At 43.0% G+C, this 14,121-nt stretch overlaps 1 protein-coding gene across 2 annotated transcripts in view; it reads right to left on the reverse strand.

Moving 5' to 3' along the window:
- The window catches only part of SLC22A23 (solute carrier family 22 member 23), a 91,772-nt gene extending 86,734 nt beyond the window's left edge, over positions 1–5,038 (reverse strand). Inside the window, exon 1 of one of the 2 annotated variants that reach the window (XM_039342630.1) lies at positions 3,809–5,038. In XM_039342630.1, the coding sequence (XP_039198564.1) occupies positions 3,809–4,378 (570 nt within the window). In that variant the 5' untranslated portion in view covers positions 4,379–5,038. The remainder of the gene's footprint in view (positions 1–3,808) is intronic. The other variant, XM_039342639.1, reaches the window with a different exon arrangement.
- Positions 5,039–14,121: the final 9,083 nt, after the last annotated feature.

Genomic DNA, 14,121 nt, shown 5'->3' on the forward strand with positions numbered 1-14,121 from the left:
GAAGTGATGTACAGGAGTTTAGTCATAACACAGCACTACAGGATTAATAAGAAAAGCATATGGAAAGATTATTTGCCTCTAAAAGAAATGAAGTAACAGTAGAATCATAGGGCTAGAAGGGACCTTGGTGGTCTTCCAGTCCAACACACTGCTCAAGACAGGAGATCCTATACCATCCCAGTCAAATGGCTGCCCAGTCTATTCTTGAAAATCTCCAATAATGGAACACTTACAATCCCAGGAGACATAGCTATTCCACTGAATTATTGCTCTCACTGTCAGGAAATTTCTCCTTACTTCTAGATCAGTGGTTCTCAACCTTTTTAATGTTGCAACCCCCAACCGGTCGTAAGTCGAGGACTACTCAACCGGTCGTAAGTCGAGGACTACTCAATTGGTGCAGCACCATTTGCAGAATGGGACTTTTGGTGGGCTCAGCAGGGCAGAGACAGCCTGGACAATTCCTATTGGTTTTTGAAAGCCAATAGAATTAGACTCTATTCAAGAGACTCTATTCTATTGGCTTTCAAAAGCCAATAGAATAAAAGGGAGTAGCACAGCTAAGGAAAAGGGGGGAAAAAATGGCAGACTGCGTTGTTTGGCGACCCCCGTGAAATGGTCGTTCGACCCCAAATGGGGTCCCGACCCACAGGTTGAGAACCACTGTTCTAGATTGTATCTCTCTTTGACAAGCTTCCACCTATTACTTCTTGTCCTGCTTTCTGTGTCCTAGAGAATAAGAAAATAACCGTTTGAGTTATGGGCTTCTTCTAAAGGCACGACAGAATGGATGCGCCCCAGTTTCTTCCTTGAGACCATGTCATCTGAAGGGATTTAGGAGGATCTCTTTTCTGCTATGGTACCTGCCTTATGGAACAATCTCTTCCACCGTCTGTTCAAGATTTGAGTGTCCCCAATTCTGTTTGTCTTCTCTGAAGACTGGCCGCTTCCTCAGTTGTTGAAATGTTAGATGAGTCTATCTTAGGTGGTGAAATACATGTTGGTGTGCTCCAACTGTGAATTTGTTGTCTTTATTGATTTTCGGTTCTTCTGTTCAAGGGACACTAATCTCATTTTTATTATTGTATGCTGTATACCAGGAGTCACATTTTTTGCAAGTGCGATACCTCTCTGATTTCTTTAACAAATGTATTCCTAACCACAGTTAATAGATTAAGAATGTAACAGCTAAAGCAAATCACACTCTGTCAAGATACCATGTTTTACCTACCATGGTTGCTCCTCTTAAAAATAAAGTAGGTCCTCAACCATTTTCAGAAGGAATTGAAACAATAATCCTTATCATTCAGCAGTGCAAGTTGCAAGATAAAGCAAGAATGCACTCACTTGATTAGCCTAAACCACAGGGCAGTTAATTCTAACACGGTTCCCAGAAGAATTGCATTTTGCTGAGCTTTGGTGTTTGGGGATTAAGGAAACTACAGTACAATCATGATGAACAGTTTCATTTTACAGTGTAGTTGTTTATTTGAGTCATGCCGAAAGGCAGGCAAACTCTCTCTTGAGTTAAACGTGACTCCTGATGACTTCATGCATATCTTCATAGCAACAATTTGGAACTGGTTTGCCATTGCTTTTTTCTGGTTTTTTTTTTTTAAACTTCCTATTCTAACCTATAGCTTTGGGATTTCCGAGGTAATCTGCCATCTAAGTACTATGCAGATTTGGCTCAGTTTAGATGCCAGAGGCTAGAGGAGATGCAAAACTCCAAAACAGCTATCTCCTTCCCAAGAAAAAAGAACCAACTGTTAAAGGAAGCAAGTGAGGAACACATTTTAAAAATTTAGAACAAGCTCCTGCAGCAAAACATTGCACTTCAATTCCACCCTTAAGAGTACCAGTCCTATTTGTGTTTCCTTCTCTTCTGCATAATATAGTGCTAAAAAGTCCCAAATAAATTTAGCATTTATTCATACCAAGAGATTATACTGAATTAGCATCAATATATCATGAATTATAGTGAAATTGTTTTTCGGTAATTTTGGAACACAATATCTTGGTGTCTTAGATAGAAATCTTCATTCCCATATTGAAGCAATCAGTATATCTCTAACTGGCTCCATCCATCCATCCATTCACCCACACACCTACCTACCCACCTACCTACCTGATTCAATTATGTCAAGTTCTATTTGGCTTTAACCATGATTTGTTAAAGTAGCAACAACTGGCTAATTAGAAATTCATGTTGACTAGTTCACAGTTACCCATCGAAGCACATTAAGAATTAGTGTACTATGAGAGTGTACCAGTCCATTCACTGACACCTTCACTCCTTCATAAGTGCAGGGTTAGAATTTGTAGCCTAAAGCTAGCACCTCTGTTAGTTCGCTTATGTTTCAAGCTTGTTTTGTGTCAACCTCGTTTCACCAAGAAATATATATCATCACAAGGGAAAAGTGCTTATGAAGTGGGACAAGCGAAATACCTAAGTGAAAAATGCATGCACAGGAATCTTTGTCTAGAAGCCGGATAGGCATTGCCCTGTGTTGTAACGTGGGTCATTTGGTTTGTCTGAATGATGTCACTGAGAATCCAAAACTTCATTTATGATTTTGTTTCACAGCAGCATTAAAAAGGACCTCCTTATCATAGGAACTTCATTTAGAAACGTAATATTGATTTTGCCAAAGAAGGAAAAATGGGTGCTTTTTTGTGTCTTCTTGGGTTAAAAATCTAAAACCGGATAAGTTATAAAAGGATTGTGAAAATAGATGCTCATATCTCACTGACTTAAAGCAGTCAAAGAATTCCAAGGTAACAGATATTCCTTCACTTTAGTCATCAGAACAAAGGACACCCTTAGGAGGAAGGTATCTCTGAAAAAGGAAAGGCATTATAGGAATACAGTTGAAACACAACCAACAGAAGTTTAGGGGGAAAAACTATCCAAAACGAGTAAACATTCTTATTAGGTTCATGTCAATATTGTCTTTGAGAAGCAGCTGAAGAAATATTACAGCTCATGAGCATCACTCCCATACAAATAGGCCCGTTTTGACCATCTTAATTACCATCATTAATTTAGCCAGTTATTCCATTAACCCAATTTTCTGAGTTCACCCGACATACCCACCATTAAGCACAGGGGCTGAATTCACACAACATGCTAGGTGAAAATGTGGTTGAATAGGTTATATCAGTGGTTCTCAAGCTTTTCTTCACCGTGGACCCCTTTTAAATACTTTTTGTGGCACGGACCATGTCCGCGGACATTTCTTCAAGCCTTCACGGATCCCCTGTGATGACATTCCCCCCCCCCCCAAGGGACCGCAGACCACAGGTTGAGAACCACTGGCTTATATTCATCTACTTCTAATCTACTTCAGACATGCCAGAGTAGGCACACAGATGTGGCTGTTGCAATTTCCCATGATGCCACATTCCTGTCCATGCAGAGGTATTAGAAACCTAACGCCCTGCTCCTGTGCCAAATCTTGTTGCTTCCCTTCCTGCCAGTGGAATCTTTTCAAGCGCAGGCATACATTAAGCTTTGCACCACCAGATAAGCCCAGCAAGGAGCAACTCATTCAAGAACTGAAGCTACATGATCTCATTACATTTGCCCCCTGCAGCTAATGTGGACTGCAGAGAACTTCATCAGAAGTTGCAAGTCCACTCCTCCCCCCCCCACATATAAGGGATACAGGTAAGAGGAGGGGCCACCATTCTTCCTTATCGTGCTGCGGGAAAGAGGCCAAGAGTCCCAGTGACCCATACTGCCCTAGAGGAGGCAAGGTGACTTCCCACCCGGCCTCAGGCCATGTCCTACCTCCATTACTCTTACCTTGCTCACAATATTCTGCTGTAGGCCTGCAGGGATCCGATGGTACCTCTCACTGCAGTGGCAGTAACTGTCATTCTTTCCCTCAGGAGTGGGCAGTTCCGGGGCTGCCAGGATCCCCCGGCTATAGCTGTTGCCGCTGTGGTTGTAGCTGGGGCTGGTGGTGAGGCCCCTGGGAGGCGGCGGGGGGAACTCGGTCCAGTTGCTCTGCCCATCCGTCCCCTTGCACCAAGAGATGGGCTGGACCAAGAGGAAACTGTCCGAGAACTGGCTGAAGCCGATGAAGAGCGCGGGGATCCAGGTGAGGAGGATAAGGGTTTTCTGGTGCCCGCTGCCCAGGCCCCCCAGGAAGGGCAGCACGGAGCCATCGTAATCCAGAAGCAGGGGGCTGCAGGATCCGGAGGGGGGCGTGGGAAGAGGCAGGCTCTGAATCTCCGCCGAGAGACCCCCTGCAGGGGGTGCGGCCGGAGCTGCAATGGCCGGATCCGCCTCCCCGGCAGGCAAAGAGCCGTTTTCCTCGGGGAGGGGCCGGCTCCCCCCGGCACCCTCCTCTCGACGCCGGTCAATCGCCATCCGGCAAGAGGAGGAGAAAAGGCAAGCCCAGCGGCTCACATAGAGGGGAGCTGAGGAGGCGGCGCCCGGGGCAAGATCCGCGGTTTCGTAAGCCGGCGGGGCTGATGGACGGAAGCCTCGCTTGCGGGAGTCTCTGCTAACTCGCGCATAGGTGTTAACAGCTCCAGGCGCACCGAGATCCCCGGGAGACCCGATGGTCGCCCGCCCACCTCCGCTTCGCCTTGTTCCCAAGCGCGCCTGCCTGCCTCGGCCGCCACACCCAGCGCTCCCTTTCCACGCTGCCCTCTTAAAACCTTCCTGCGTCTCCTTCGCCGCACTCGCTTCTTGCCGGACACGCGGGTGCCGTGTCCTCCGCTGCGGGCCCGAGCGGCCGCCGGTCTCTGGACGGGACCGGGATCAACCTGGCGATCGGATCTAAACGATCGCTTTCTGGTCGCGGGGGCTGGGAGGAAAAGAATCCGGCGAGCGGCTCCTGCAGGTCCCTCGCCAGCCCGCGCTACCGCCCATTAAGCTCGCCGGAGGGGGACGGTGTCGCTTCGCCGAGGGTCGGAGGAGCGAGCGGGCGGAGCGTAGAAAGGAACCGCATTCGCTGCGCCCAGCCAGAGCGGGATCCCGTCCTCTCGCGGCTGCGGATCGCCTCCTTTCTCGGGTGGGGGTGGGGAGGCTTGGCGGCGTCTTGCCTCCCTCTCTTTCTCCCGCCGCGGCTCTCCGCCGCTTGGCTCTCAACCTGCAAGCCCGGCCCCCTGACCCAGCTCCCGCCCCCGTCTCCTCCTTCCCCGGAGGTAAAGGTAACAACTGCAGCCGCCGCACCTGCTGCTGCTGCTGCTCCTCCTCCTTCTCCTCCTGCCGTATTGAACCTCTGCGGCCACTCGGTTCCCCCTGCAGGAGGCGATAGGGACCGCCCCCGACACCGGATCGCTTGGCACGTCTCCAGCAGCGAGAGTTTCCAGCCAGGCCCACGAATCTTTGGGGCGAGTGCCAAAGAGAAGAAGACGGCTTGGCTTGACTTGTCTAGGCTAAGCAACGTCTGGTCAGAAAATAGGTCGGGCGCCGCAGCAAGTATGAACTCCTTGGGTTCATCCGAAGCACGCAAACCTGCAGAGTGGCTTGGGTTTTCCGGCTTTAGAATAACCTTGTGAAGCTGAGGCATTGTAAGTTGGAAGTCCTTGTTTGTCGCCCTAATGTGTTGGGTCAACCCACGCCACATGCTAAGCCATAAACCGTGGTTGGTATCCAGGGTTTAGGACAAGATGTAGAAAACTAGCCAATTGTGGAATAATAAATCTTGATGAAGCCCATCATCGCTCCATGTGATGCGTGCACTCAATCAATCAATCCAAGCCTATTCACATGTGTTGTAAGGTCATTCTCTCGAGGGATTTATCTTGACATCCACTAAGAGTGGAACAAACACGCCCCATTAACCATTTTCAATGCCACGGCTTCTCTTTGTCTCACCCTAAATCACAGCTGAGGCACCTTAAAAGTTGCCTTGTTTCAGTTTTAAACTAGCATTTCCCCTCTTCTCCAGAGACCCTTTTTGCTGTGAACCTAATCCAGGGGTAGGCAACCTTGGCTCTTTTATGACTCATGGACTTCAACTCCCAGAATTCCTGAGTCATAAAAGAGCCAAGATTGCCTACCCCGACCTAACCCTATCTAATAGGGTTGATGATGTGGCCAATGTGGGGGTCCCCTATTGGCCATACCAGGCTACTGCAGGCACAGCCTCTCCCCCTCCAAGCTAGATTTTGCCCTTCTTGGCTGTTTGAGCTACAGGCCAGACAAGTTACCTGGTTCTGTAGAAGCCTCTTTGCATAATGCTTTACCCCACCACCTTGCTGAGCACTTGCCAGACCTCATAGGAGGTCCTTGCACACATAGGTTTAAAGGTCTTTTGAGTGCTTGGCCCATGTTTAAAACAAAACAAAAAACACCAGCATTTTCTTTCGTTGCATTGATTCCACTAGGACAGGTAGGCAACCTTGGCTCTTTTATGACCCGTGGACTTCAACTCCCAGAATTCCTGAACCAGCATGGCTGGCTCAGGAATTCTGGGAGTTGAAGTCCATGAGTCATAAAAGAGCCAAGGTTGCCTACCCCTGCACTAGGATAAAAACTCCTAGGTTCTTCCAGCCGCATGTTGTTGGTTTTGCTGCCAGAATATATTTTCTATTTATTCTGCTGACAAGGGGCTTTTTAGGATTTTTTTTGGGAGGAGGGTGGTACTCTTTTATTCACTTCACATGCTACTTCCAATTACAGCCAGCCGCAGCTGCTCGGGGAGAATCCTTAACTTGTCCTGCTTTAAAACAATTAGGGTAATACCACTCTTTGGCTTCCTTACTGAAGTAGAAGCAAAATAGGGAAGTGAAGCAAAGGCACTGCAAAATATTCTGCTTTGCTGTCTAGATAGGTGAAAGGACTTTTAACATTGTATGTTCCTCCCCCTCCCGTTCAATGGAAGATTAAATAAGTAGAATCTTTTGATTTACAAGGATTTGCATATCAGCATGACACTAGGGTTTAATATAAGTGAATCCAGAGAGGGACTATGCAAGGTGGATGATATCTAATGAGGCTATTCATATTGCAAAGATAATATGTTCTCCCTTGATGAAGCTTGGAATGAGAGCCTTTACTTTTTCAGTGCTCTCTACGCTTAATGTCATGACCCTCCAGTTTACAAGTAGAAGCCATATTGCTTCATGAAGCTGCTTCAAAGGAGTATTTTGCATGAAATTCCATAGAAAGCACATCTTCAAAGAATTGTGCAGCCTTACTTAAAAACTCATTGATATTTTTTGGTGGGACTAACGCTTAGGAAAATGTACAGAAAGCTCTTAATATAGTGCAATTCTCTATGTACTTACTGAAAAGAATACATATTTAATTCTCATTATATTAAGCCAGAATGTTTAAACTATGATTTGTTGGATCAGTCACAATGCACATAGTACCTTAAATACTACAAGAGGCATATTGGCACTATCCAGCAGCACTACTAAACCAAACCAGACAACCTCATTTAAAATTGTGTGTGAAGCCAGCCCCTTGATAGTTTACCCATGCATTTACAAGGACAGGCAGTCATTGTTGCCTGTTTATGCAACTATTAGTTTTATTGGTGGATTTTATTGGAGAAATTGCATAGGGTGTCACAAAAATGAAAGGCTAAGTGTTCTGGGAATTGGAGCTGAAGAAAATAGCAAAGGAGAGAGTTGAGACAATCAGGAGATAGTAAACACTATCTTTTAAAGAGATGATAGATTAAGTTATTTTTTTTCAGAATCTAGCTATCTTGTATAGTTCATAGATATGGCACCAATTATTAAAAAAACTAATTCTTATTAAGACCATATGATTTCTTACAGTATTAGATGTTTATGCTGAATGTCTTAATTTAGACCTATCTCTTGTAACACTTTATACATATGTGTCCGGATAAGTAGTACCTACATGCTATTTATTTATTTTTTTTTTTGCACAAAATAATGGAGAGAGTTATGCCTATTCGAGCACAGGCATGGTTAAAAGAAACCAATTATCTAGATTTATTTTAGATTAGTTTTTGGTATGGAAATTACACAGAAGTAGTTTTAGTTGCCCTAAATGTGACTGATGAACTTCAGTGGCATGAACACAGGGGAATGCTACGGGGTTGGTTCTTCTGGATGTTTCAGCTGCCTTTAATCATCAGCTATTGATCATGAAATACTGCTGGAGAAGCTAAGTTGGATTGGGAATTGGAGGCATATATGACACTGGTCCTTTTTATACTCTCAGCACTTTATCAGCGTCACAAAGGGAGATTCCTGTTCATCTCCATGCTGCTTAAGTTGTAGAGTCTCAGCAAACTTTTAGACTCAGAAAGCGAAATATGCCTTGTCCCGGGCAACCTAGCTTTCTCTCTGGAAGGAACCGGGGTCTAGTTTCCTGGCTCCTCTTGATTCTAAGTAGCTTCAGTAGCTAAATAAGCCTATCTTCAACTGTGGTGGTGTGCTAGCTTTGGTGATCCATGATTTAAAAACTCCTCAATTGGATTACAGTAATCACGGTAATGGAGCTACCCTTGCAGAGTGTCTGGAAATTTCAACTGATACAGAATCCAACTACAGATTCTTAATTGGGACAGGCAAATCAGATCAACCGGCACAGACATGAAACCACTGAGTTGTAATCTGTCAGTTACCCATCCCAAATTAGGGTGTCAACATTAATCTGTAAAGTCCTAAATCACGTATGTAAAAGATCCCGGCCCAACACTAACCTGTATTTTAATGTCAGCTGCTAAGATGCTGCTTTTGTAAAGAGTCAATATGGTACAATGGTTCAGGTGATGGGTACCCTCAGCCATGGAAGCCCATTGGATGACTTGGTTTACTCACTTTCTCTCATCTTAATCTACCTCACAGAACCATTGTTGTGGGGGGGGGGGAAGGAAAGGAAGAAACACTATATAGGCCACCTTGAGCTCGTGAATGAAAGGCAGGATATACTTTAATAAATATATAAATATATGGTCCACCAATGAGCTCAGCTCACAACGCAGGAACCAAGATTTGGATCTTCTCGGTGGCAGCACTCCAGTTACGGAACTTTATCCCAAAGAAATTACAACTACTTTCTCTTGTTTTAAAAGACAAAGGTAAGAAAGCAAAGGCGTTTTAAATGGGAGCCAGTTAGGATTATAAATTATCCTGGACTAGATGGCAATTTTGGACAGCTTTTTAAACCAGATTCCTTAAATTTTATTACCTTTTATGATTGGTGAATTTCTTGTTTTTAATTGTTCTTGTGGACACCACTTCCTTTTTTGTAGGAGAAGGATTAATACAAAATATTCCCATCTAGAGAAGGAAAATAATAAGTGGACATTTGCTTATTTGCATCTGTTTATATAGGTATAAATTAATTCCCTTGTGCAATAACTCTTTGCCTAGAAATAAAATCCACTGGGCCCACTTGCAACTCTTAGGGCAATTCATTTCTAAGGAAATGAATGAGATTGTATTGTACGCTTACCGTTGTACCACAATCTAATTGATCCCTTACTCATTCAATTCATTGGAGGCTTCTCCAAAAGAGGTGGGCAGAAGATTTCTGCTAAATTTTGCTTTTGAAAGCCATATAAGTAGTTGTGCTGCTAATTCCTAAACCAGTTAAACCTGCCTTTTAAAGCTTATAACTGATTTCCTGATGGGTCACAGACCTGACTCGATGCCGTGTTAAGAATGGCTGCTCTTGACCACGTCTCTTCTGTTGAAATAGGCAGTCAGACCTTCTTTAAAAGATGTATTGCTCAATGCCTTATGTAAATTGAGGTGATTATTTTTATGAATACATCATCAAACAAACCACAGCTTAAGGCAACAGGTAAGGGTAATTTTGCTCTTAACAATTTATCTAGAGATCTGAATGGAGTGGTAAGAGAAGGTTGTGGATTATACAAATGAGTCACGTTCCTTTGTCTAAGGTTTATGCTAGCATAAGAGCAATGAAATGTACTTGAATTAGATATTTATCCATAACTTTTAATTCTGTAATAGTGGATGAGGCTGGCTTGGAGTTAGTAAACAGATTTCAGATTTATTAGTGGGTGGATGTAGTTTCTCCTTTCCACACCCTGCCATAGCAACAAAAAAAACAAACAAGATACTCTTTATATCTTACCTTCAAACAGATATGCATAATATTGCAGACAAATGGTGGAAAATCCATTTTGTGTGCCTAGTTAGATCTATAACCAGTGTTGTGAGCCCCACTTCCTATTTTTCAGCGTACGCATGTGTAGTGATCTTGATATAATTGGCTTGAATGTCTAATATTTTTATAGAGTTATTTCTAAAGCTGAAATAATAAAAAGTAAGGAGAAAACATATCAAGGGCAATAGAAGTAGACAGGGCATATTTGGTAGGCACAGATTATTAATTAAAACAGAAAAGGAAAAGCTGGAGAACGGAGTGACTTTCCTGGAGAAAATGGAACACTGAGCAGGAACAGAGTTATGAAGAGGGAGATTCCTTACAAGTAATCCTCGACTTACAACAGTTTGTTCAGTGATGGTTTGAAGTTACAATGTCACTGAAAAAAAGTGACTTATAACTGTTTTTCATACTTATGACCAGTGGTGGGATTCAGCCGGTTGGCACCACTTCGACAGAACCGGTAGCTAATTTTTGGTTGCCCAGGCCCAGAATGGACTTCTGGAAGCGGCAGCCGCACAGAGAACCGGTTGTTCACATATTTGAATCCCACCACTGCTTATGACCATTGCAGCATCCCCATGGTCACATGATAAAATTCAAATTAAATTCAACTCATATTTATGACGGTTGCAGCATCCCGGAGTACTGTGATCACCTTTTTGTGACCTTCTGTTCCGTCCCAGCCTACGTGAGTCCTTGTTATGCTCACACGGAGAAACCCCTTTTCCAAGAAACAGACAGATACTGCAAGAAAAAAAGAACCCCTTTTATTCTCACAGACCTGAGTCAATGCCCAAGGCAAACAAACACAGTCCACAGGAACTCGACCCTCAACACGAATGGTTGCCTTTGGCAACCAGCATCTCCCACACCTTCCCTTTTATAATTCAGCCAAGGTGTGACTTCCTAATGCCTTCTCCTTTGTCTTTGGAGCATTGCATTCCTCTGTCCTACTCGCTTCTCTTGCCTGCACTTTCGTGCATCCTGGATTTGTCCCAACTGTTGTTCATCACTGTCCAACTCAGGCTCCCAGCACAGCTGTGTCTCAGCCTGAGCACGAGTAGAGGGGCCAGGTTCCTCACCCAACTGTAAGTCTTGGAGCTCCTCAGAGCCTTCCTCTGAGTCTAATGTCACTCCAGGCCTCTCCTCCTCATCTGATTCCTCAACTCAGCTACTGGATCCACTGGCTGGCAAGGAATCACAACACCTTCTACCAAGCAAAAACAGTGGGAAAGCCAGATGCACTTAACAACCATGTTACTAACTTAACAACTACAATGATTCACTTAACAACTATGGCAAGAAAAAGTTGTTAAGTGGGCCAAGACTCAACAACAACTGTCTTGCTTAGCAGCAGAAAGTTTGGACTTAATTGTGGTTGTAAATCAAGGACCAACTGTACTTGTTCCAGATTAGGGATTATTAAAAAATGTATTTTTATATTCTTGACACATTTAGGAACTATTTTAAAATCTCTGCATTATTTTACACTTTCTATTTTCCTTCTTGGCAGTATTGTGTCTCTTAGTTGTCATTATCCTGGGATACCATTTTGGCTTTATTGTTGTTCTGTATTTTATGTTCTTAATTTATACACTACCCAGAAAAAGTTACTTATTCGTGATTTAAAACGTACTAAATGTAATTAAAGGAATAAAAATGGAGCCAATATTCACTCTTTTAATTTTTCTTCTCTAAAGAAGCAATGTAATTTCAGTATAAAATTTGCTGAAAGTAAAATTATTTTAATCATTTTCCACTCAAACCGTAAGAATTATCATTTCGTTCTCTGTGATAAAAGTACAATTAATACAACGGTCAAGGTTGAGAAATCATTAAAAAAAATTGAAAATCAATGCTAAAAGTTCAACCAGCATCTCGTTCTTAATACATTAAAATATAATTTCCTATTATTATAAATAAATAAATATAATTGTAAACTATTTTATAATACCTGCATGAACTTGGTCGATGGAATGGAATGTCTCGCCAACCAATCAAAATTATGGGAAAATTGGTATGAGGAAGGGGAAGATTCTCTAAGGTTGTTTCCAAGATTGGTGAGCTAAGGTGCTCTGGTCCCATTCTTCTAGCAGAAAATCAAATTATAGAATGTAAGAGTTGGAAGGAAATTCGGAAATAACCTAGTCTAAGTGCTTGCTCGGTGTAGGAATCCACTATTCTACCCACTGCCAAAGCAGTTTGTTCCCTTGTGGAGCAACACTTACCATTTAGAAAGTCTTCCTAATGTCCAATCAATATTTGCTCCTTTTTGCACTTTAAACCCATTGTTTCTGGTCCTTTCTTCTGGAACAATTTGACCATTATCTACATCTCAGCCTTCCAGATGCCCCTCTTACAGGACCCTTATTGGATTGGTTTGTGTCCTCTTTGTGCTCCACTTCTTCAATATCCTTCTTAAAATATAGTGCCCAGAACTGAATGGAATATTGTCTGAATCGTGTTCACAATGTTCTGGTCTTTCTGAACAGAATGTCACAGGAACAATTGCTTCTTTTGATCTGGATACTCTAATTCTATGGATACAACCTAGGATTGCATTTTTTTTTTTTTTTTGCAGCTGTATCACAAGTACAATTAAGGATACGTTGTTAGAAAATACTTTGCTTTCTAGAACAAGGCCTACTTGGTAGTAAAGAATTTCTTTTTAAATAATCGTGCTGAGCAAATTCAGTCATAGTTGTTTGGAAACCATTATTTATGGTTTGTAAATCAAGCCACTAAGGCTTGTGCCACAAAGCGTGTATTTCACTTATTCTGTGAACCAGACTATCTGGGGACCAGGAATATATTAATCAGAGTTGATGAAACAATAACCTTTAATGCTACTTAAACCCAATTTCTATTAACAAGGAACACCAGATCTGCATTGTTCATCTACTGGTTATTCAAATTTTTCAGCCCAGCCTTGGAAGTTTACAACAACTCTGATCAGCACGGTATGTACAATGAAAGATGTTCAAAGTTTTAATTGCAAATGCTTGTAGGTCTACTGGTCTGCTCTATTGATTAAGATGTTTACCATTCCAGCTGACAGAGAAGCAACCTGGACTTTCTGGAGAAACAGCCATCACTTTTCACTGACTTCCATGGGTGACATGATAGCAGTCTTCCAATATTTGAGGGGCTGCCACGAAAAAGAGAGGATCAATCTATTCTCCAAAGAACCTGAGGGCAGAACAAGAAGCAATCTGTGGGAAGGAGAAAACCAACCTAGAACGAAGGAGAAATTTCCTGACAGAACAATCAACCAGTGGAATGGTTTGCCTTCAGGAGTTGTAGGTGCTCCATCCCTGGCGGTTTGTAAGAAGAAATTATGCAGTCATGAGACTGAAACGTTACAGATGTCATGCTTGAGCAGGGGGTTGGGTTAGAAGATTTCCAACTCTGTTCTACTGACATAAGCTGACATTATTTGAAAGCCATTTTGTCAGATGAAGATAGTCACGTCTGCCATCACTCGCTTGTTTGGGGACCTTTTATTAAGACATTGCAACGTATACAAAAATGTAAAGGTGGAAAGCTACAGAAAACATTTAAAGTGCCTTGATTCTGCAAACATAAATCTATTTCTACTTTTTTCCCTGTCTTTGCCCGTCATCCCTGTGGTTATACTGATTTCCGGTATATGGGTAATTCTCAACCTACGACCACAAATGGCTCTAGAATTTCTGTTGCTAAGCAGGGCAGTTGTCAACCACCCAACTTTGCGGTCTTTTTTGTTATGGTTGTTAAGCAAATCGCACAGTTTGTTAAGCGAATCTGGTTTCCCCCATTGACTTTGCTTGCTGGCAATCACATGACCCCAGGACACTGCAGCTGTCATGAATACATGCTAGTTGCTAAGCGCCTGAATTTTGATCACGTGATTGTGAAGAGCCTGCGATTGTTATGAGTGCAAGGACCCGTAATAAGTCACTTTTTTTTCAGTGCTGTTGCAAGATTGAATGGTTGCTGAACAAATCATTGTAAGCTGAGGACTGCCTGTATAAATTATTTCCCTTTCAGACAGT

The sequence above is a fragment of the Crotalus tigris genome, unplaced genomic scaffold (genome assembly GCF_016545835.1).
Source record: "Crotalus tigris isolate CLP2741 ecotype Arizona unplaced genomic scaffold, ASM1654583v1 scf7180000017551.9496454, whole genome shotgun sequence".
Lineage (NCBI taxonomy): Eukaryota > Metazoa > Chordata > Lepidosauria > Squamata > Viperidae > Crotalus > Crotalus tigris.